Genomic DNA, 22,473 nt, shown 5'->3' with positions numbered 1-22,473 from the left:
GGTCTGCCTCTAGGTCTGCCTCTCTGTCCGCCTCTAGGTCTGCCTCTCTGTCTGCCTCTAGGTCTGCCTCTCTCTCTGCCTCTCTGTCTGCCTCTAGGTCTGCCTCTCTCTCTGCCTCTGTCTGCCTCTAGGTCTGCCTCTCTCTCTCTCTCTCTGCCTCTCTGTCTGCCTTCATCACGTGACCGAGGCAAACCAACGGCGACGCAGCGGGACTGGTGCGGGCAGTGACGTCAGTACACGGGGTGGCAGCCAGGCACGGGGTGGAGCACGGGGTGCACGTGGCAGTCGGAGCGGGACGAGCAGGGGAGGGGGACAGCAGGCTGTGTTACGGGGGCTACCTGACTGAGCCAGCCAGCCGCAGGGAACTTCGAAGAGCCAGTGTCCAAAAATAGGACAGGACAGACCATCCAATTTCTCAACTGAAATTTCTTAACAATAATGTTGAAAATTTGTTTTGTAAGCTGAATGATGCTGATTTTATCAATTATGTAAATTCATTTGACATTGTGTGTTTTACAGAAACATTCATGAACAATATGTTTGATTATAGTGGTATTTTCCCTGAGTTTGTAAAATTTAGTGCTCCAGCAAAAAAAATTGTCATCCCAAGGAAGAAACTCAAGTGGAGTTCTGTTGCTGATTAATAGAAGATATAAACATTTAGTAAAAGAAATAATAAACATTTCAAGTTGATAATGTTATTGTTGCGAAGTTTGATAAAAGTTTATTTCATGTAAACAAAGACGTATTGTTCATTGCGTGCTATGTACCCACCGAGGGTAGTCCAGTGTACAGCAACAATGACATGAAAGATGGAGTGGTGATATTGGAAGAAAATCTGTTGGAAACTATACAGAAACAAGCTACTTGTGTTATTATGTGTGGTGATTTGAACGCCAGGACAGGCGATAAACAGTCAGCATCACCAGGACTGGCCTTTTATACTCCTTATTTAGATAGTGATGAAGAAAATGAGTTTGAGTTTCGTTCTTCTAAAGATAAGATTATTAATAACTTTGGATCATCTCTCCTTGACTTTTGTTTTATGTTTGATTTAGTCATTGTTAATGGTAATTGTAAAGGAGATGATGATGGTGAATTTACTTATGTGTCGTCACACGGGTGTAGTGTGATTGATTATTTCATTGTTTCAGAAGAATTGTTTAACAGATGTGACTTACGTGTTGCAGATAGGCTACATTCATGGCACTTTCCCGTCGAGTTGACTTGGATGAGTGAGAGGAATGAAAGGGGAGAGAATGAAGTTACGACTGAAGGCGTGAGAGAAAAAATTGTATGGTCTGAGGAAAGTGCGCATATTTTCAAGGATGAGATTAATTCGTGTGAATTTAAAGAGTGTTTAGAGAAAGCGAAAGGAGTTATGATGGATGATATCGATGAATGTGTTGATATTTTTGTTAATGCATTGTACGGAGCGGCAGCATGTATGGTTAGGATGACTGGGAAAAAGAAAAGATTGACGAACGATTGGTTTGATGAAGAATGTGCGCAGAAGAAAAAAACTGTAAAAGGTCTTTTGAGGAATTTAAGAAGGGCGAAAACGGGTTTAGAAGAACGCAAAGAGTTGTATACCAAAGAGAGAAAGTTGTACAATAAGCTAAAAAAAAAAAAAAAAAAAGGATAAGAAAGAGAGATATGATGAAATTAGGTTAAGCAAGTTGAAAGAATCTATTAATGATCCTAAATTATTTTGGACAACAATTAGATCAGTAAACAGAAAAGCAACAGTATATAACAACATTAGTTTACAGCAGTGGTATGATCACTTCTTTAGCGTGTTTAATGAGGTAGTGGATTCAGAACAACAGGAAAACGTGATAATGGAGGAAGAGGATGATATATATGAACCTGTATTTAACGAGCCTATAACAAAATCTGAAATCAGCGAAGGAATAAAACATCTAAAAAATGGTAAAAGTGCAGGCATTGACATCATTGTTAGCGAAATGTTAAAACAGGCGAACGCGGTAGTTATCGACTTTTTTACAAGATCTTTTCAATGTACTTTTTGATACAGGGAAATTTCCAACAACCTGGTCTAAATCTATCATTGTGCCAATATACAAGAAGGGAGATAATAGCAATCCCGATAATTATAGAGGGATAGCTTTGACAAGTGTAATAGGAAAAGTTTATACCCATATCTTAAATAAAAAGCTTACAAAGTGGGCACAAAGGGAGACAAAAGTTGTTGAGGAGCAAGCTGGATTTAGGACAGGCTTATAGTACGGTTGACCATATTTTTACTCTTTATGCCATAGTACAAAAATACCTAAGTAGAAACTCTAAACTTTATGTTGCTTTTGTAGATTTCCAGAAAGCGTTCGATTCGGTAAATAGAAATATGTTGTGGAATGTCTTGAGAAATAGTGGTGTTAATGGAAAGTTATATAGAGCGGTTCGAGGAATATATGATATAGTTTTGGCCTGTGTAAGGGATAAAAATTTCTATACTGATTTTTTCACTTGTCCAAGAGGCGTTAAACAGGGTTGTTTGCTTAGCCCACAATTATTCTCATTTTTTATTAATGAATTAGCTGTTGAATTGTCTAGAAAAGGAAAGTATGGAGTACAAATGATTTCAGGAGCTGTTGAATTATTTTTATTGCTTTTTGCTGATGATATAATACTTCTATCTGATACAGTTGTGGGACTGCAAAATCAATTAAACATTCTAAAACAAGAAGCAGACAGGTTGTGTCTAACTGTTAACTTGGACAAAACAAATATAATTGTATTTCGAAAAGGTGGACATCTTTCAGTTCATGAAAAATGGCGATATGGAAATACGGAAGTAAAAGTGACTAATACCTACAAATATCTAGGACTGATTTTCACAACAAAGTTAAGTTTGAACACAGCATGGACCGAAATGTGCAGGAAGGGGGAAAAGGGGGTTGTTGAAATTATTAGAGCTATGCAAAAATTAAAGTCTATTGACCCTTCACTTTACTGGAAACTCTTTAACACACAGATAGAGCCGATGCTCACATATGCAGCAGAAATTTGGGGTATCTACGATAATAAACAAATGGAAATCATTCATACATATGCAATAAAACGTTTTTTGAATATACCACTTCATTCATCTAATCAAGTAGCATATGGGGAAACGGGTAGATATCCACTGAAAATTCGTACAATAATTAAGTGCATAAAGTATTGGTTAAAACTTATAAAATTACCGGCGACAAGACTGTGTAAGCAGGCTTATGATATGTTACTACAGCAGCATGAAGAAGGAAAGAAAAACTGGATAGACAATGTAAAAAATGTTTTAGTCAAAAATGGGTTTGGGATTGTATGCATTAGCCAAGGAGTAGGGAGTGATGTCGCATTTATTTCGGAATTTAAGGATCGTCTTTTCAGACATGGAAGAAAATGCAAGATATAATTGGTATTTTTCGTTCAAAAATATTTTCCAGTCGGAAAAATACATTTCTATAATTACAAATAAATGGCAACGGTGTCTCCTTCCTCGATTTCGATCCAGGACCTTAGGGCTTAATGCAAATAGAGTATGGTATATTCAAAATAGTGAAAGTGATAGTGTATGTCAGGATTTAGAAAATGAGGATCATTTTGTTTTCCATTGTAAGGAATATAGTGTTATTAGAAATAATTATACATTCTTTACACATCCGTTTGCATTAAGACATGATCTAATAGCTATCCTTTCATCAGATAATGAAGATATCCTATTTTCACTCGCCAAATATATTGTAGAAGCATACAACATTCGAAGGAAAAGATTAACCGAACGATCGTTTTAACATGATAGAAACATAATGCAGAATAAAATATAAGATCCATAACTCAATTTAGATTGGTAAATAACCAAAAAAAGGCTCGGCTGCAAAGTTGGATGGTCATATGTTCGAATTAATTACTTAGTATTATGCATGAGTAATATGGAATATGTTGTATTAATGTTGTGGGTGTGAATGTATGAGTGTTCATGTGTTTATGAATATGTACTTATTTGCTTGTTATTTCCCCTTATTTTTCGTTTTACTTTTTTTTTTCGTCGTCTACTAAAATAAGCTAAATAATCCCCCTTGGCACTAGAGCTGTAAAACGCTATTTGCCAATAAAAAAAATTTGTCTTGTCTTGTCTTGTCTGTCTGCCTCTAGGTCTGCCTCTCTCTCTGCCTCTCTGTCTGCCTCTAGGTCTGCCTCTCTCTCTGCCTCTCTGTCTCCCTCTAGGTCTGCCTCTCTCTCTGCCTCTCTGTCTGCCTCTAGGTCTGCCTCTCTCTCTGCCTCTCTGTCTGTTTCTTCTCTTTAGTATTAGAAAGTTTTAAGCAGCGAGAAACCGAGATCGTCTGTTATATTATGATGTGATCGCAAATTTCCATGAGAGGGTGTACTGTTCTGTCACGATAGAAGCTCTGTACAACATTTCCTTTTACCCTTCTCCCGCCTTCCCAGCTCTCCTTTCTGTATCTATTTTAGAAAAACACACCTCTTTTATAAAGTGGTCCTTAACTCTTTGGGAATTCTGTACCTCTCTCTCTCTCTCTCTCCCTAACCTGCCATCCATCCACCCATTTCTCTATTCATTCTGTTCATCCAACTGTCCAATCCACCCTTCTTCCGCCTATACCCGAACCATTGCCTGCGTGTCTGGTCTGGCAGCACACAAGACAGCTAGCGTACCAGCGTCAGTGTCCCGAGGTTCGTTGGTTGCGTAAGTGCTTTTAATTAACTCTCTCCATACGAACGGCGAAAGAGACGACGTTAACAGCGTTTCACCCCAATTACCATCATCAAAATATTGCAAGCGGAAGGCTCTTACACTAAAGAAGTGAATGTTGACAAAGAATACCACAATTCTGACGACGGAAGCTAAAGGTTGGGTCATTCAGACACCCACTGGACACCCGAGGGGTCTGTGTAGAGGAGAAGAGAGGACTGGCCGTACTGAGTGATTTAAGCCAGGAACTATATACCGTGGGTTGCATACAACTTCCTTCTATTGATTGAGCCGCCTCCGCTTATGTTGTAGCTCTCACTGTGTGTGTGTGTGTGTGTGTGTGTCTATGTGTAAGTCTCTGTGTGTGAGTGTGTGTGTGTGTGTGTAAGTCTGTGTGTGTGTGTGTGTGTGTGTGTGTGTGTGTGTCTATGTGTAAGTCGGTGTCTCTGTGTGGGTGTGTGTGCGCGGGTGTGTGTGTGTGTGCGTCTGTGTGTGTGTGTCTGTGTGTGTGTGTGTGTGTGTGTTCTTTTTGTGATGCAGATGATTGATGAAGACAAAAGAAGCCATTATGATTTACATAATTATAGAAACCCCTGACTCCCCAAAGAACGAAACGGAAGATAAAAGAAAATCAGCAGGCATTCATGATTACCAGGCTTTCTGCACATCGCTTAAAAAGTAAGGACTGCTCTGCAGCTCGAGCTTTCAGAAATTATTCCTTTGTGTCTGTCCGTGTTCATGTGGTGTGTGTGCGGGTTTGTGTGGTGTGTGCGCGCGCGCGTGTGTGTGTGTGTGTGCGCGCGCGCGCTTCTGTGTGAAGGCATGCACATGCTCAAACTGTCAGAGTGTGTGTGTCTGGGTGTTTTAGAAATGGGATTGTATGTGTGTGTGCCCTTGCTTTACATATACTGAGAATTGTTCTATTTATATCCCGATTTTTATGCATATATCTTTTAATCTTATCATTGTCATTGTAAAGAGCATAGTGTTCTGCAGTTGCATGCTCTGAAAATATTTGTTAATATTCATAATAAAAAAAAAAATAATGAACTCACACAAACACACACAGTGCAAGCACAACAGAGCCAGATGAACACCAGAACGTGGTGTGACGAGACTAAATACCAAAATTGCAACTGTTGCAGTCTTTATTATCCAGAAGAGCAAAAGAGGCAACAAGCCAAACAAAACAAACAGAAACACAAAAACACAAATGAGATTTTCTTCTTCATTATTTTTCAAGCAATGCACCAATGGGTAAGACAGTAAAATTAACAGTACAGTATTTTTATATTTTGTCTATCCCAAGCAATGCAGACAAACAATATCAACACACGCGTGTTCGCAATAGAAGACAGAATTCGGTGTTGGCGGTGACAGATCTTATTTTCAAGAAAACATTATTGTTAAAGAAAATACTTGCATATTCATGTGGTGAACACTAAGCAATCAGTGATGAGATATCAGCCAATGATAAATGCAAATATTTCACCAACACATTTTAGTTTAGTTTGTTTATTGATTTTTTTTTCAACATGGGGTTTTTCTTCTGATTATCTTTCTTTAACACACTCTTTTTTATGCACTTCATGTACTTCTTGATTCAACATCTTTTTTTCTTCTTTTTTTTTAATCATCTACTTTCTGTCTCCACTCAATTTTCAAACACTTTTCTGCTATCATGTTTACTCCCCAAATAGGTTAATGAAAGAACTCCTTATGGTATATTATGTATTCCCCACTTTTCTTTCAAGTTTTTTCCTTTTAATTTTGTTCACTTTGTACAAAAAATATTCATTTTAGATTACATACATGCATCCATTTGTTTGTCTACTATTTTCATATCATACATATGTTGTCAACTCAGATTTTTTTTTTTTTAATGCACACATAATAAGAAAAAAAGAAACAAATATACAAACAGATAGGTCACAAGATAATTCATACACCAGGACCAATATCAATCTTCAGAACACGTACACATGTAACAATGTTGGCAGCAGGGCACATAGTCACAGTCATATACAAGGCAGAATCCAGCACACAATATATATTTCCATCGGACAACGCAGTACAAGTGATTATTTCAAAAACGGATATTTCCTCACTCATCATTTGTCTCTCAAGTCACACATTCTGATGTGAATACATACGTCCCCTCTGTTACTCCGGTCCTCCACAATTTTCCATCTATGCAATATCAGACAGCCACGCGCCTTTTGAGACAAGAGAGGCGGTGAATCAATGGAGAAGAGAGACACAGCAGTGAGACAGAGACAGACAAGAAAAGTACACCTGTACAAATAATGTATTTGTACTTGTATTTCTTTTTATCACGACAGATTTCTCTGTGTGAAATTCGGGCTGCTCTCCCCAGGGAGAGCACGTCACTACACTACAGCGCCACCCATTTTTTTGTATTTTTTCCAGCGTGCAGTTTTATTTGCTTTTCCTATCGAAGTGGGTTTTTCTACAGAATTTTGCCAGGAACAATCCTTTTGTTGCCGTGGGTTCTTTTACGTGCGCTGAGTGCATGCTGCACACGGGACCTCGGTTTATCATCTCATCCGAATGACTAGCGTCCAGACCACCACTCAAGGTCTAGTGGAGGGAGAGAAAATATCAGCGGCTGAGCCGTGATTCAAACCAGCACGCTCAGATTCTCTTGTTTCCTAGGCGGACGCGTTACCTCTAGGCCATCACTCCACATGTAGAATTACCGTCCACATCTCTGTCATTTTCTTTGTTTTTTTCCTCCTTCTTTTTCTTTTTTCTTCTTCCTATCATACCTGTACAAATGAGATGCAGGAAAGGCAGCTTAGAGTCATACTTATTCTTGTTGCTTACAGTCCAGCCGACCGCACAGGGCCATATCAGGAATGTCAAAGCATACAAATGCTCAACCGCATCAACACAAAACTGTCACATCTACAAAAAAAACACGAGGACAAACCCACAAAACACAGTTCATGACACAGTATCCCAACCATTTAGCTCCTTATGGCAAATAAGACTAGACCATGCTAAGGACGCCAGCCATTCCGCTTAATTTATCATCCCCAGATTACAAAAAATCGTAAAAAAGGAAAAAAGCAATACTTCAAAGCCAAACAAAAAATACATTCAAAAGGCCATATAGGCAAATAACACTGCAGAATGGGCAGCTAGTGCCCATCCCAGTATTTACATCTCGCTACCTACTCGCCAGAGCAAAACAGCACAGACAGTACATCATAGACTGTAGAAAAGATTTAAAAAAAGTGTCAAGGCTTGCGTGAAAAAAGAAAGGGGAATGGACTGGGAAGGCTGAAAAAAGAGACAACAGTGAAGATAGAAAAAAGGCAGAAACAAAAAGAGTGACAGAAAAGAGGAAATTTCTAGCACAGAATTTCCAGAAGGCTAGAGTCATGACTGATGGAGAAGAGATGTTGATGGTGGCCTATGCTCCTTTGTTGGTGAAGGGCTTGATTAAGTGAGTGAATACCTGTAGAATAAATAAGTAGAATGATTCTTCAAAAAATTATCTTTTTTTTTCTTCCTCCAATTAATACCTGTACAAATAATGTAGAATGATTCTTTGACTCCATGTTATTTTTCTTCCAAACAATACCTTCAGTGTTTTTTTTCCTCCAAACAATACAAGCAACATAGAATGATTCTTTGAATCAAAGTTGCTTTTCCTCTGATCGATATCTGTACAAATAATGTAGAATAAATCTCCTCATGTATGTTGTTTTTCCCCTAACCAATACCTGTACAAATAACCCAGAATTATTCTTTGAATCTGTTATCCCTCCCATCAGTAAATATGTTGTTTTCCTCCTGTTAGTTAATGCCTGCATGAATGATGTAGAATGATTCTTGAAATCTGTCATTTTCTCTCAGCATTCCTTCCAAGTTCAAAATTCTAAATTCTCTCAAGCTGTTTGCTGGCAATTATTGATTTTCTCATATCGGGTGGTACTGGAACCCTCAAAGGAGAAGATAATTAAACTGTGGTCATGAAAGGGTATGGAGAAACAAAAACAATTACATATCTTTCTCTAGAGTCCACCTTTCTGAAATCATTGAATCAACTCCATCTTTTTTTTTTTTTAACTGCCACGGACCTCTGAAATTGCTTGAGAAATGTATCGTTCATCATTAATACAGACTGTCTCATCAAAGTCCTCTACATATTTCAAAATCACAATGTTTAATCATTCACTTACTTCAAAAACAACACACACACACACACACACACACACACACACACAAATCCAATGGCAGGCAGAATCTGACATCAGCCAACAAGCCCCTGAAGACAAGACAATCGCTACAGAATGCAGGACATGTCAACAACCAATGGACACACTACTCGCACAGAAACAACAGTGCCAACAATCCACGTCTGAAGACAGTGACACAGAGCACAGATGAAAGCACATGAACACGACACAGACACAAACTCTCTCAAGAAAACCAGAATCAAAAAAGAAATAAATAAATAATTAAAAAAACACTTGAAAACACACGAAAAACTCACAAGAAAACCACCATCAACATCCAAAACAACAGATGATGGACAGCAAAACCCAGCCACCAATGCTCGATACAAACAGCATCGGCAATGATATAGAGTCCCCCCGCTGTCATTGACGTTGAGGTGTGAGTTACTGTACCGCTGGCCGTACTCCCAGTCTGCAGTGAAAGAGCAGAGCAGGGGTGGAGGTGGGGGGCTGGGGATGAGGAGATCAGGACACCATGTGACCCACTGTGTCAAATGTGTCAGTCTTGTGGTCCGCAGGGTTGGCGCTGGCTTCGTAATTGCAGATGACCACCTCCTGGCGATTTACCTGTCACAGGTGCGCCAACAGTCAGGTTCATTTTTCTATCTATTTATTTATAAAAGGACATTTCAATAGCATGGAACTGGAGAGCACAAGGCTTCTGATAATGAGGAGAACAGAATCAAAAAAATAAATATAAAAACACCTCAGCTGAAAGCAAAAAACTCTCACGAGAAAACCACTACCAACAACCAAACGACAGATGGATATCAAACCTAGCCACCAACACTTGATCAAAACAGCATCAGCATTGATAGGTTCCTCCCTCTGTCCCCAACAAGACTCCTGATAATGAAGGAAATAGCACAGAGACATGGGTTTGTATTCCCCTGAGATACTGAAGTCCTTTTCTTTGTACAAAACCACAAGCAGCACAAAGATTAGAACCACTGGACAAAGAACTGAATCGCGAATTATCTTGTCACTTCGCCATTTACAGTTCAATGAGTTGTGTATATGTAAAGCACTTTGAGCTCTATTTGAGAAAAAAACTCTGAACATCTGTTTGTTATTGCTATCATTTTTTTTTTAAACATATACACTAACAAATGGTATATCAGCATCTACAAGCACTTAACAGGCTAAACAGTGATTGTGAAAGTACTACAGGTAACTTTACAATGGGACAGCAAATTGCATGCATAAAACTCGCAACTGTAATGTTTGCAGATTAAATAAGAAACACCATCAGATACACCTTGCTGTGGTTTGTCAAGGATTTCCTTTTATGACAAAGACAAATTTACTTGAACACAATTATACTGTGTTTCAAAGAATGAACAAATCAACAGAGAACTTCTGAAACATACAGTGTTCCCCAGAATGCTTAAAGGTTACTTCTTCTTCTGCTTCTTCTTCTTCTTCGTGGGCTGTAACTCCCACATTCACTCGTATGACCACGAGTGGGCTTTTACATGTATGACCATTTTTACCCCACCATGTAGGCAGCCATACTCTGTTTTCAGGAGTGTGCATGCTGGGTATGTTCTTGTTTCTATAACCCACCGAATGTTGACATGGATTACAGGATCTTTCAATGTGTGTATTTGATCTTCTGCTGATTAAAGGTCAAAGGTCTCACACCCTTTTTGGTGGGTAAGGGGGGGGGGGGGTTACAGGGGCAGTGAATCCATATTCACTGTGTCTGGGACTCGGCATAGGAAGGTGGGGCCCCTTCCTTTCCTTCATTCGCTTTTACCTTCCCCAACCTTCTTCTTCTTCTTCTGCATTCGTGGGCCGCAACTCCCACATTCACTCGTATGTACATGAGTGGGCTTTCACGTGTATGACCATTTTAACCGCGCCATGTAGGCAGCCATACTCCACTTTCGGGGGTTCTTCCCCAACCAAACAATGGTACCCGTTCACACCTGGGCCTTTCCCACTCTCTCTCCTATCCCTCAACTCTGTGAAGAGTCACAGAGGAACTGTTGGATATTCTTTTCCTTCATGATGTGACGTGTCTTTGGCAAGTCAAATCTGGCAGTGCCCATCCCTCTCTTGTCAGGACTACTCCCAGCAAGCCACAGGTAGCACTGGCCGGTTATAAGGTTATCATTAGCAGAGGAGAACCTCTGACCTGACAGTAGATAGACAATATTCAAAGTAAAATGCTTTTCCCCCAAGAACAAAACACCACGCCATATCGGAGCCTTGAACCCTTATCAAAACAAAACCTCTGAAAAGCCTTAGCGCATGTAAAAGCACCCACAGCAACAAAAGGGTTATCCCTGGCAAAATTATATAGAAAAAATCCATAGCAATTTCTGAAAATAAATACACTTGCCGGCTGAAAAAAAAGAAAAAAAAAAGAATGGGGGATGTAGCAATACATGTAGCGACATACTCTCCTTGGGGAGAGCAACCTGAATATAAGATGGCGAAATCTGTTGTGGAAGAGCATAATACAATACAAAACGATACAATGCAATGCAATACAACACAACATAACACAACACGATACAGAGTGGAGTGATAGCCTAGAGGTAACGCGTCTGCCTAGGTAGCGAGAGAATCTGAGCGCGCTGGTTCGAATCACGGCTCAGCCGTCGATATTTTCTCCACCTCCACGAGACCTTGAGTGGTGGTCTGGACGCTAGTCATTCGGATGAGACGATAAACCGAGGCCCCGTGTGCAGCATGCACTTAGCGCACGTAAAAGAACCCACGGCAACAAAAGGGTTGTTCCTGGCAAAATTCTGTAGAAAAATCCACTTCAATAAATAAAACTGCACGCAAAAAAAAAGAAAAAAAAAGTGGGTGGCGCTGTAGTGTAGCGACGCGCTCTCCCTGGAGAGAGCAGCCCGAATTTCACATAGAGAAATCTGTTGTGATAAAAAGAAATACAAATACAAATACAAAATACGATACAGATACAATACAACACAACACAACACAACACAACACAATACAACACAATACAATACAAACAAGTATTGAGTTTCCAAGGAAGACAATGTACCTCTGAGAAGTCTCCTCTCAGGCCAATGTAATACACACGGGTTGAGGCATCAGCCGACTCAGCAGAACCAAAGTTGCGCGGGATGTGAATGGACAGATGGTTGACGTTGTTAAACCTGGCTACCCTGCAGACATACCCACATAAATGCAGCATCTATTTATTCGTCTTACTTATTACACTAACAATTACACACAACAACAGCCTCCTGTAGACACACCCACATAGAGACAATATCTATTTATCTATCTATCTATCTGTCTACCACACTAACAAAAACGCACAACAGCCTCCTGTAGACATACCCACATAAATATAATATTCATCTTTCTGTCTATCACACTAACAACATCACACCCCGATCTCCTCATGACACTCACATAAACATAATATTTATTTATCCATCAGACCAGCAATGTCACATAACAACAGCATCAAAATATTCAGTCTTAATAAGTTAATTAAACATCTTCACAACATAAAAATAGTGAACAACAGAAATGAAAAAAATATGTGACAAGAAGAAGCGCTGATGTAAAGAAGAGCAAAGCAATTTTTTTTTAACTCAATTACTTTTTTTTAATTTATCTTAACTATTTTATTCATATTTACATTTTAATATATATGCATACATACATACATACAGCAAAGCAATTACTTTTTTTTTTTTTACTCAATTACTTTTTTCAAACTATTCTATTCAGATTTTACATTTTAACATACATACATACATACATACGTACATACATACAAACAGACAGACAGACAGACATACGTATATACATACATACATACATATATAGTTTATAAATACATAGATAAATACATACATAGATACATTCATACATAGATACATGCATACATACATACATAGATACATTCATAACGATAAGCAAAAAAATAAAAAATAATAACAATAAAATTCAACTTCCAATTTTACGTCTGACATTGGCAGACCTGTACCTTTCTTATATCACATTTAAATACTGTGGGGGTTTTTTTGTGTTTTTTTTCAAGAGTGGCATCCTGCTGCGAATATCATCTTCTGCACTCTTTGCTGATCTGGCATACCATCTTTGTTTGTGTTTTGTGGTGCAAGCATTTCCTTTGTAAGAAGCCCACAGATTCCTGCCTTTGATTTGACCTGATTTGATTTGATATGGATACTTATATAGTGCCTATCCTCGGTCAGAGACCAAGCTCTAAGCGCTTTACAAACTCAGGGTCATTTGCACAACAGGCTGCCTACCTGGGTAGAGCCGGCTGATGGCTGCCATTGGGCGCTCATCAGTCATTTCCTGTGTCATTCAATCAGATTTCAGGCACACTCACATACACACTTAGACAGACATTTTACATGTAAGACCGTTTGTTTATTTACCACGCTATGCAGGCAGCCATACTCCGTTTTCAGGGGTGTATATGCTGGGTATGTTCTTGTTTCCATAACCCACCGAACGCTGACATGGATTACAGGATATTTAACGTGCGTATTTGATCTTCTGCTTGCGTATACACACGAAGGAGGTTCAGGCACTAGCAGGTCTGCACATATGTTAACGTGAGAGATCCGAAAAATCTCCACCCTTTACCTACCAGGCGCTGTTATCGAGATTCAAACCCAGGATCCTCAGATTGGAAGTCCAACGCTTTAACCACTCGGCTACTGTGTCTTCAGTGGTGTGTGCTAAGCCCCCACAAGCCCCCCGCCTTGTGTTCCACCATGGCGGTGGGCACCGGCGCTGTGAGCCAGTGTTCGTCACGGTGAGAGCCCTGCCCTGCTTCAATGACATGGCCTGACACAGTAGACATTCACACCGCAGCAGAGAAAGAGGCACCGTCAGAGATGCTCAAAGAAACAGAGGACTGTGGCACCTTTACCCGCAACAAAAACAGTTTTAGAGACCAGCTACTTGGCACTGATCTGTGTGGTGTGCACATAAGTCTATTGGACAGAAAATCCTTTGGCTTTCAATGTTAGTGAAAAGGTGAAGAAAAACCAGCCATCAAAGTCTGGATTCCTGACATCCCGCCAAGTTGTGAAAACGACGACACTGAAGTCACTTTTTAACAAAACAAACTTGGTTATGAACTCTGTAGATCTCCTATTAAGAACAAACTAGCCAGAGACAAAACCGATCAGCTTATAAAATGGGAAACAAAAGAGGACATTTTTTGTTATCTCCATCCCAAAAAGAACCTCTCCCTGTAAAGATGAGAATAGGTGTATTCCAGGCCGGATTGTATATATCACAAGGAACAGAAAAAAAAATGGTCAACAGAAATAAGGACGCAACAAAATTAGAAGGATACAGTCCAGTCATCCCTCATCTCCCTTTTAAACAGAAGAAATGAAAAGAAAGTAAAACTGAAAATGCAAAGCACTGACTTTGTATTGTACTCCAGGACTCCCTCAGGGTCAGGGTGCAGCTCAAACTCCTGCTCTGGGGCCATGCCTGTGTCATCGAAGGTCATGCCTGGCTTGTTCTTAAACCTGCACAAACACAAACAAGCACTAATTAATAATGATAATGATAATAATGGACATTCACATAGTGCATTTCTCAAGAAATACTGCTCAAAGCACTTTACATTTTGTTCCCCGCTCTCCGTCTCCCCCCCTCAATACCCCCCCAACACACACACACACACACACACACACACATGGAAGCATGTGCCAGAATACGCTCGAGCAACTGAACACTGGAAACCACCAACCCACCCATGACACCCTCCAGAAAACACACTCAGGCATGCACACGCACAAACAAATGAATGTACGGTTACTCACTTAGCGCCACATCACACACAAATGGCAAATGGTTTTCCCAATAATAACAATAATGATAATGATATTACGAATAATACTAATAACAACAACAATAATGATAATAATAATAATCATGAAGATGATGATGATAATGATAATAATACTGTGCATTCATACAGTGCTTACTCTGCAGCTCAAACCACATTAAGGGGGGACACGGCAGTGCAAAAGAGACCAAAATGATGATTTTTCATGATTTGAGTTTTTGATGGATTTTGATTCTTGAACATCTTTTCCGCAGTAAAGATGTCTTTAACGATGTAAAAACTGCCAATAAAGATTGCTTGCTGAATCACCAAAGTGTTTATCAAAAAATTTTTGTTCAATTTCGACGCAAGTCATCAAGTTTCTGTCCTTGACAACATACCTTGGACTTACTCAATGATGAGTAAACCTACAACCATGAGACTTTGTATGATTGTTTTATGACATGTTATTGAAGTTTTGTCACAAGTATGTATAAGAATATTCTCTGGGTTTTAATTCATAGCAGTTCCAATCTTTTTACCCATTGTAAATTTTGAGGATTTTGCAATACCCAAAATTTCAAAAATTCATAAAAAGTACAATAATTGAAGAATCAACACAATCTCATGTGAAAATGAAGATAATGTCATTGTGTATCAAGTCCACATAACAAAAAGTGTCTGCATGCACCACATGGACCACAAACCCGATTTCTTTTATGCATTGTTTGGCGGCCATTTTTGATCGGTTTCCATAGCAAAGGGTATTCACACAACTCTAAGAACACTTTTTTTTGTGATCCACAAGTGATGATGCACCTAGCAGACAAAAAAAGAGAGATACAGTCGGAGAGAGAAAAAAAGTCGTTATTTGACTGTAGTGTCTGGCCTTAAATTCTAACAATGCAAGTGGCACGAATGAAGTACAGAAACACAAAAATACATAAAAGACACAAAAGTCGCTTAACATACTCTGTTCTGAAATAGTGTAACACCACCTGGTGGCCTGGAGGAGAAACATCCACAGTTGAAAATACTGTTTGAACAAACATGCTTCAAGGATATCGTAAAGATGTAATAGTGGGACAGTGTCTGACATTTTGTGGCAGAGATTTCCAGAACCAAGGACAGCAGTGCACTGATTTTTTTTTTTTTTTTTTTTTCATTCGCAGGCTGCAGCTCCCACTTTCACTTGCATGCACGAGAGTGCATGATGGTTTTACGTCCGCCATGTAGGCAGTCATTCTCCATTTTCAGGGGGAGGGGGCCTGGGGGTGGGGCATGGTGAGTACGTCCTTGTTTCCATAACCCACTGAACATGGATGACAGGATCTCTAACATGCGCATTTGATCATCTGCATGTGTATACACTCGAAGGGAGTTCAAGCACTGCACAGCAGGTCTGCACATATGTTGACCTGGGAGATCAGAAAAGTCTCCATCCTTTACCCACCAGGCACTGTGACCTGGATTCAAACACAGGACCCTCAGATTGAAAGTCCAACACTTTAACCACTCAGTCTAGTTTGCGCCCGTCCAACAGATCAGAATAATAATATGTATTTCAATGGCAGAGCTTATTCTGTTTTGCTAATGTCAAAAGTGCAGTACCTGTAACCATCATATAATACAGTGTGTAAAAAAAAAAATAAAAAAAAAAAAGTTTGTGAGAAAGGGCACAAAGATACTAGATAGTTTAGCAGAATGGGAAAGAAACATAATCTTTGCTATCTGTATCTCACAACAGTTCTATGTTTTTATTTTGTGAGTGTGCATTAAACATGGACCCAATTTTATCATGTTGTTTCAATTATTTTTCTTCTATTTACAATTTGTTCTTCTATTTTTTCTTCTTTTTTTCTAAATATTTCATTTACTTCTTTGTTTAGTGTATTTGTTTTACCTCATCTTAGCTGATAGTTTCATATACATGATTAATTTTTTTACTATTTCCTGCATTTAGTATGATTTCATGGCCTGACCAGTGTCTTGGATTATATATAAGCCAGATATGTGCTTTCTTTTTTTTTTCTTTTTTCTTTTTTTTTTTTTTTTAAGCAAGTAATTGTTGTGTGGTGCTTACAGATCAGTCCACTATCTCTGATGCCTCCTTGAAGCTGAAATTTTATTCTAAATGGTATTGTAACTGTTATAAAAAAAATTTTTTGTTTTTAATTAAGTATCGTGGTCATAAAACAAGTAAGGCTGGGCTGAATCAATGAAAGAAAGGCACACATTGTGTAAAACAGTGAATCTTTTCATCCCTGGTTGCTAAGCTGTTAGTTCTTCTCACACTGTCACAGGCTCACAGATGTAAATATTTGCAAGACCCTCCAGTAAAACATGCGACAGGCTCTACAAGCTGTTGAAGCACCATCTGGTCCAAACGGTTCTTGGAGCCAATGTTTGGAATCCAAGATCATTGTGGGTAGAAATATGACATCCAAACTCCTTGGTCAACCGATTGCACTTTACCTTCATAAGGTGTATAAGGATGCTGAAGCTGAAAGACACAGGTTAAAGATGTTAAAATTCATGCCAGGGTTTGGTGGATTATGGAAACACAAGAAAGGCGTCCATGTACTCATGCAATGTGTGAGTGAGTGAGTGAGTAAGTGAGTGTGTGTGTGTGTGTACGCGCGCGTGTGTGCTCTTGAATTGTGCAAGCGTGTGATTTCCATGTCTATGTTACTGCGTTTCATTTGCTATGTGCTGATCACATGTTGTCATAATTTGTTTTCAAGTGCTACACCTTTATTTTGTGCTCAGAATGACAGTCTGCATTTCTTTCTCATCCTTTGTATACAGCTCTGTGATCTCTCACTTTTTCAACCAGTCACACCCAAATATAAGTGGAGTGATGGCATAGAGGTAACGCGTGCACCTAGGAAGCGAGAGAATCTGAGCGTGCTGGTTTGAATCACGGCTCAGCCGCCAATATTTTCTCCCCCTCCACTAGACCTTGAGTGGTGGTCTGGACACTAGTCATTCGGATGAGACGATAAACCGAGGTCCTGTGTGCAGCATGCACTTAGCGCACATAAAATAACCCACGGCAAGAAAAGGGCTGTTCCTGGCAAAATTCTGTTGAAAAATCCACTTTGATAGTAAAAACAAATAAAACTGCATGCAGGAAAAAATACAAAAAAAATGGGTGGCGCTGTAGCATAGCGACACGCTCTCCCTGGGGAGAGCAGCCTGAATTTCACACAGAGAAATCTGTTGTGATAAAAGAAATACAAATACAAATATCAAAGGTACATTAAAAAATCTAGCACTTTGTTCTGACTGACGGGATAATCCATTCATACCATTACTCTCATTACAGTCATTAGACATATGACACACAGGGGTTCACTTACAATCTCATTGTGGCAGGGTGGCTGTCGTCATTGTCACCAATCAGGATAATGCCTTTGAGCTTAACACTTCCAGTAAACCTAACAAAAAAAAAAAACAGTATGTTTATTACAATGCAATATCATGCAGGTAGACGAGCATGCAAAGTATTGAACGGAGTAGTGGTAAATATGTATTATATCAGCCCAAACACTGCATTATACTAATCTTGTGCAATCTGAAATAGTAGGACAAAAAAAAGTCAACTGTTGCAGAGAACTGGATCTGCTCTGTGATGGTGGAGTTGTTTTTGTTGTTGCTTTTTGTGTGTGGTTTTTGTTTGTTGTTCTTTTTTTTTTTTAAGCAAAAAATCTCCACATTATCACAGAAACCAGCAAACCTACTCAGTACCATGTAGTGCCATAACAAAGTATTGGTTGCAAGTATAAATCAGTGCAGTACCTGACATTGCCGAATCCACCCAAAACGAGAAATATACTTGTTATCCATAGCAATGTCTCTAACTTCTTTATTCTGTTAAAAGCTTATCTAATTATCAAAGATGCATATAAGCAGTTATTTCACACCAGAATAACAAGCTGAAGATACAGTAACAAAAGCTCAATGTACATGCAGATAGTCCACACCTTCTGATTCTGACGTGACATCAATGAAGATTTCACTCTTAAATGTCAACAAGACAATGAATGTCTCTTTCCAAAACACAGGGTGCGCCAAATGTATATTTTTTGTCCTGCTTTTGCTCGCTGCACATGATGGAGAAACAATATAAAGTATTGGGCAATAATAAATATGTTCAGGACAATGTTCACACATATCAAAAATTTGTTTTTTGTAAGTATTACATTTTTAATTATAAGTCAGAATTTTCCTGTAAATACTATACAAACATGATTTAACCCCCCCCCCCCCCCCCCACCCCCCCAGCCCCAACCCCACCCCCACCCCAAAAAAAGAAACAAATGTAAGAAACAAACATAATAATAATGAGAATAAATACTCACGGAATGTTGAACAAGAGTTCTTCATCAGCATCACTTTCGACAAACTGTGGACATGACATAAATCTTTCAGTTAACACTAACTGAAGCTCTTGGATGAAACAGTGAAGCAGTCAAGCAACTGTTATTTTTTCAGTGATATCTTTGTTGAACAAAGAAACAACTAATACTGTGTAACAGTTCTGATCCATCTACCATATCTTTGCTTCTGTGTTTTGATAAACAATTTAGATGTTTAGGACAAAAATCATTTATATTCATCCTTAAATCTCTAACAACTTCCAAAGGTCAGTTGTTCATTATAATGGATTAGACAAATTAGACAAAATCGTTTATATTCATTGTGTTTGGAAGCTATTATCCTAACAAGAGAATAAAAAAATGCGCATGCAAATTTCTTATTACCAACACTAAATCACAATGCTTAAAAAAAAATGTCTGTCTAATCTTCCATCAAGTCTATCCCATAAACCCTCACCAGCTACTATCTCTATCTCAGCTCCCCTCACAATCCCAGCCACATCAAATAAAGAAGTAAAACTGAAAAGCTATGTAAAAAGAAGTACTTGATCTCTGAGGAAACTTTTCTTTTTTTTTAAATCATACAAATATAAGAAAGCACTTGAGAAGCAAACAACCTAAATTCCTCTTTGACCACCCATGCTACTTCTCTGTAGATCAACCACCAGGAAAACCTGTGCATTCAGTGTCTGCCTGCGTCCAAAGCCAGACATATAATCCATGCTTACGGAGCACAATTAAAGCCACCAAAACATACAAGAAACAGTTCTTTTAAAGATCAAAACATGCTTTAAATAGTGTTAAAATCATAATAAACATTTGTTTCCTTCTCTTCAGACTGGTTCCTGGGTTTTAAATTTGTTTTCTCCAAGCTCCCTTAAAGATCAAAAAGTGTTAAACAGAGTAGGAATCATATCAAACCTTTTCCTTGTCTTTGCGCTGGTCCCAGGCTTTGAAAACTGTTTTCCCTGAGCCATCAACAACCTCGTTCAAACACTGGACACGCTCAGTGTCCACTTTCTGGAACAGGCTGTACATCTTCCCCATCTCTGCATCTGAGTGGTCATGGCTGTGGTCAGCCTCCCCACCACAATGTCCGTGACTATGTCCGTGATGAGGCATGGTGTTCACTGTGCTGTCTTACCACTGTTCTGGTCAGTACTGCAACACAACTCAGTTTTGTCCATACCCTGAAGTTTAAAATCGTTACAGTGAACCTAAAGGACTGAGTTCTGTAGGTTATGTGATTGGTAAGATGAATCTGGTGAAAATCACTGGTTATAAAGGAAACAAAATTTTTGACACACTGTCACTGTGTTTACTTTAAGGTACTCCTGTGTCAATGTATAGAGAGAAAGATAGAGAGGGGGGAGAGATAGAGCTGCTTGTGAGCTGATTGTGAGAATGTATATGACACTGTGTAGTGTGGGAAGGTAAGAGGTAGTAATAAACAATTACTTATTATACTTCAGCTCTGTGTGTGTGTGTGTGTGTATGACACTGTGTAGTGTGGGAAGGTAAGAGGTAGTAATAAACAATTACTTATTATACTTCAGCTCTCTGTGTGTGTGTGTGTGTGTGTGTGTGTGTGTGTGTGTGTGAATGTATATGACACTGTGTAGTGTGGGAAGGTAAGAGGTAGTAATAAACAATTACTTATTATATTTCAGCTGTGTGTGTGTGTGTGTGTGTGTGTGTGTGTGTGTGTGTGTGTGTGGTTCTGGGTGTGTTTCTTAATTGTGTCTCGGTGAGAATTCAACTTTTAAAAAAAGATACCTTTCCGTTCAAGGATCAATGCAAAGCTTAAAATCTATGAAAACACGTTCTAAAATAAAACATGTCCGAACTGTCACAGTTCAGTGATTATATTCTATCATAATAAACTTCAAATACCTCGACTTGATACAAACTGTAAAAGTTTGTCACTTCGACGCAAAACACGAATCAACCATGTTTTGCAGATGTCGCAAAATGAGTTCGTCTGCACAGAGCAGGGGACAACACTCACAACAATGCAAATGAGTGTTTGCTCTTGGGTGTACCCAAAAGAGATCACTTCAGTCAAGTTAACGCCCTCTGTGTATCATTTCTGGTTGGCACCCTTCTCAACCTTGGCATTTAATTACTTTCTTTGACTAAAGCAAATCTTGCTGTGTGTTCGTCTGTCTGTAGGATGTCTCGATATAAAATCACACATTTCTAAAACGATCATTAAATTTACGTCTTTTTTTCTTTTCTTTTCTTTTTTTTTTTTTTAATAATAATATTGTGTCGGAGTGTGTTGCATGCACATAAAGTACGTAACCCAAGGCAACAAGAGAGTTGTTCCTAGTAAAATTCCATAGTTGAATCCATTCTAATATATAGTGACGTGTGTGTGTCGTCGTCTTCAGTTTAACGTCTTCCCACTTAAAGTGATACTAGACGGGGGGGAAAAACCGTGGGGGTAGGGGTTGTGGGAGGGGGAGGGGTAAAAGTATGTGTGGGTGTGTGTGGGGTGAATAAGGAGAGACAACGCTGGGGAAAATGGAAACGTTATAAACGCCAACATCAAACAATTATAACTATAACAAATGTCCTATAGGACTACGCAGCAAACCTTCTGCAACAACAAATAACATATTGGAATTGTTAATAACACATTCAAAAGAACTTTTGGTGAAGTCTGGCAAAAGATATTTTAGATTCTGACATTCGAATATTACATGGTTGCTAGATGTATATGTTCTCCACATATGCATCTGACATCTTTGCTGAAGGCTTAGTTATAAAAGCGTTCAGTTTTATCATGTTTGATAATGTATGAATCTGCCTTAATCTTATTGAATTACTGTATGTATTTGATTGATTGATAATTCCCGGTTGTTGAACATTAATTACACTGTGGTTTAAAGCTTTGCCGTTTTCCTGGTATAATTATCTGACTTTGTTCCACGATGTTTTTTTCTAGTATTCGATAACCCTCTTGTACAGAGGCACAGAAAGTTCTATGGTTCCCTGTTCGTTTTTTGCACCTTTTCTTGCAGCCCTGTCAGCCCATTCATTGTAGAGAATACCAAGATGTGAAGGAACCCAGCAAAACGTAATATGTGTTCCTTTCAAGCTTAAAAGATGTAAAATGTGGCTGATTTCTAATATGATTTTGGACTTGTTCTTACAATTTGATGAGTTTCAAGCACATAATACAGATTTGGAATCAATACAAAACAAGACTTGTAGAAGGCAAATTGGAAGATTAAGAATATGATTTAGAGCCATAAGAACAGCAATAGGCCTAAGTTCAGCAGTGTATAT

The 22,473-nt window shown here is 38.8% G+C and overlaps 2 protein-coding genes across 2 annotated transcripts in view; both read right to left on the bottom strand.

Annotated features, from left to right (window-relative positions):
* LOC143295515 (sulfotransferase 1B1-like) overlaps nt 1-22,473 on the bottom strand; it is a 380,130-nt gene that overhangs the window by 158,066 nt on the left and 199,591 nt on the right. The window lies entirely within an intron of this gene.
* LOC143295510 (PITH domain-containing protein 1-like) lies at nt 5,845-21,178 on the bottom strand. The gene is made up of 7 exons (XM_076607236.1): nt 21,073-21,178; nt 20,101-20,340; nt 19,162-19,205; nt 18,160-18,237; nt 14,391-14,495; nt 12,005-12,128; nt 5,845-9,549 (listed from the first exon to the last, which is right to left on the bottom strand). Exons 2-7 carry the CDS (start codon nt 20,299-20,301, stop codon nt 9,448-9,450), a joined length of 654 nt encoding a protein of 217 aa, XP_076463351.1. The 5' UTR covers nt 20,302-20,340; nt 21,073-21,178; the 3' UTR covers nt 5,845-9,447.

Source organism: Babylonia areolata, chromosome 20 (genome assembly GCF_041734735.1).
Source record: "Babylonia areolata isolate BAREFJ2019XMU chromosome 20, ASM4173473v1, whole genome shotgun sequence".
Lineage (NCBI taxonomy): Eukaryota > Metazoa > Mollusca > Gastropoda > Neogastropoda > Buccinidae > Babylonia > Babylonia areolata.
Note: the sequence above shows the minus strand (reverse complement) of the source record. Positions and strands in the feature narration are given on the sequence as shown.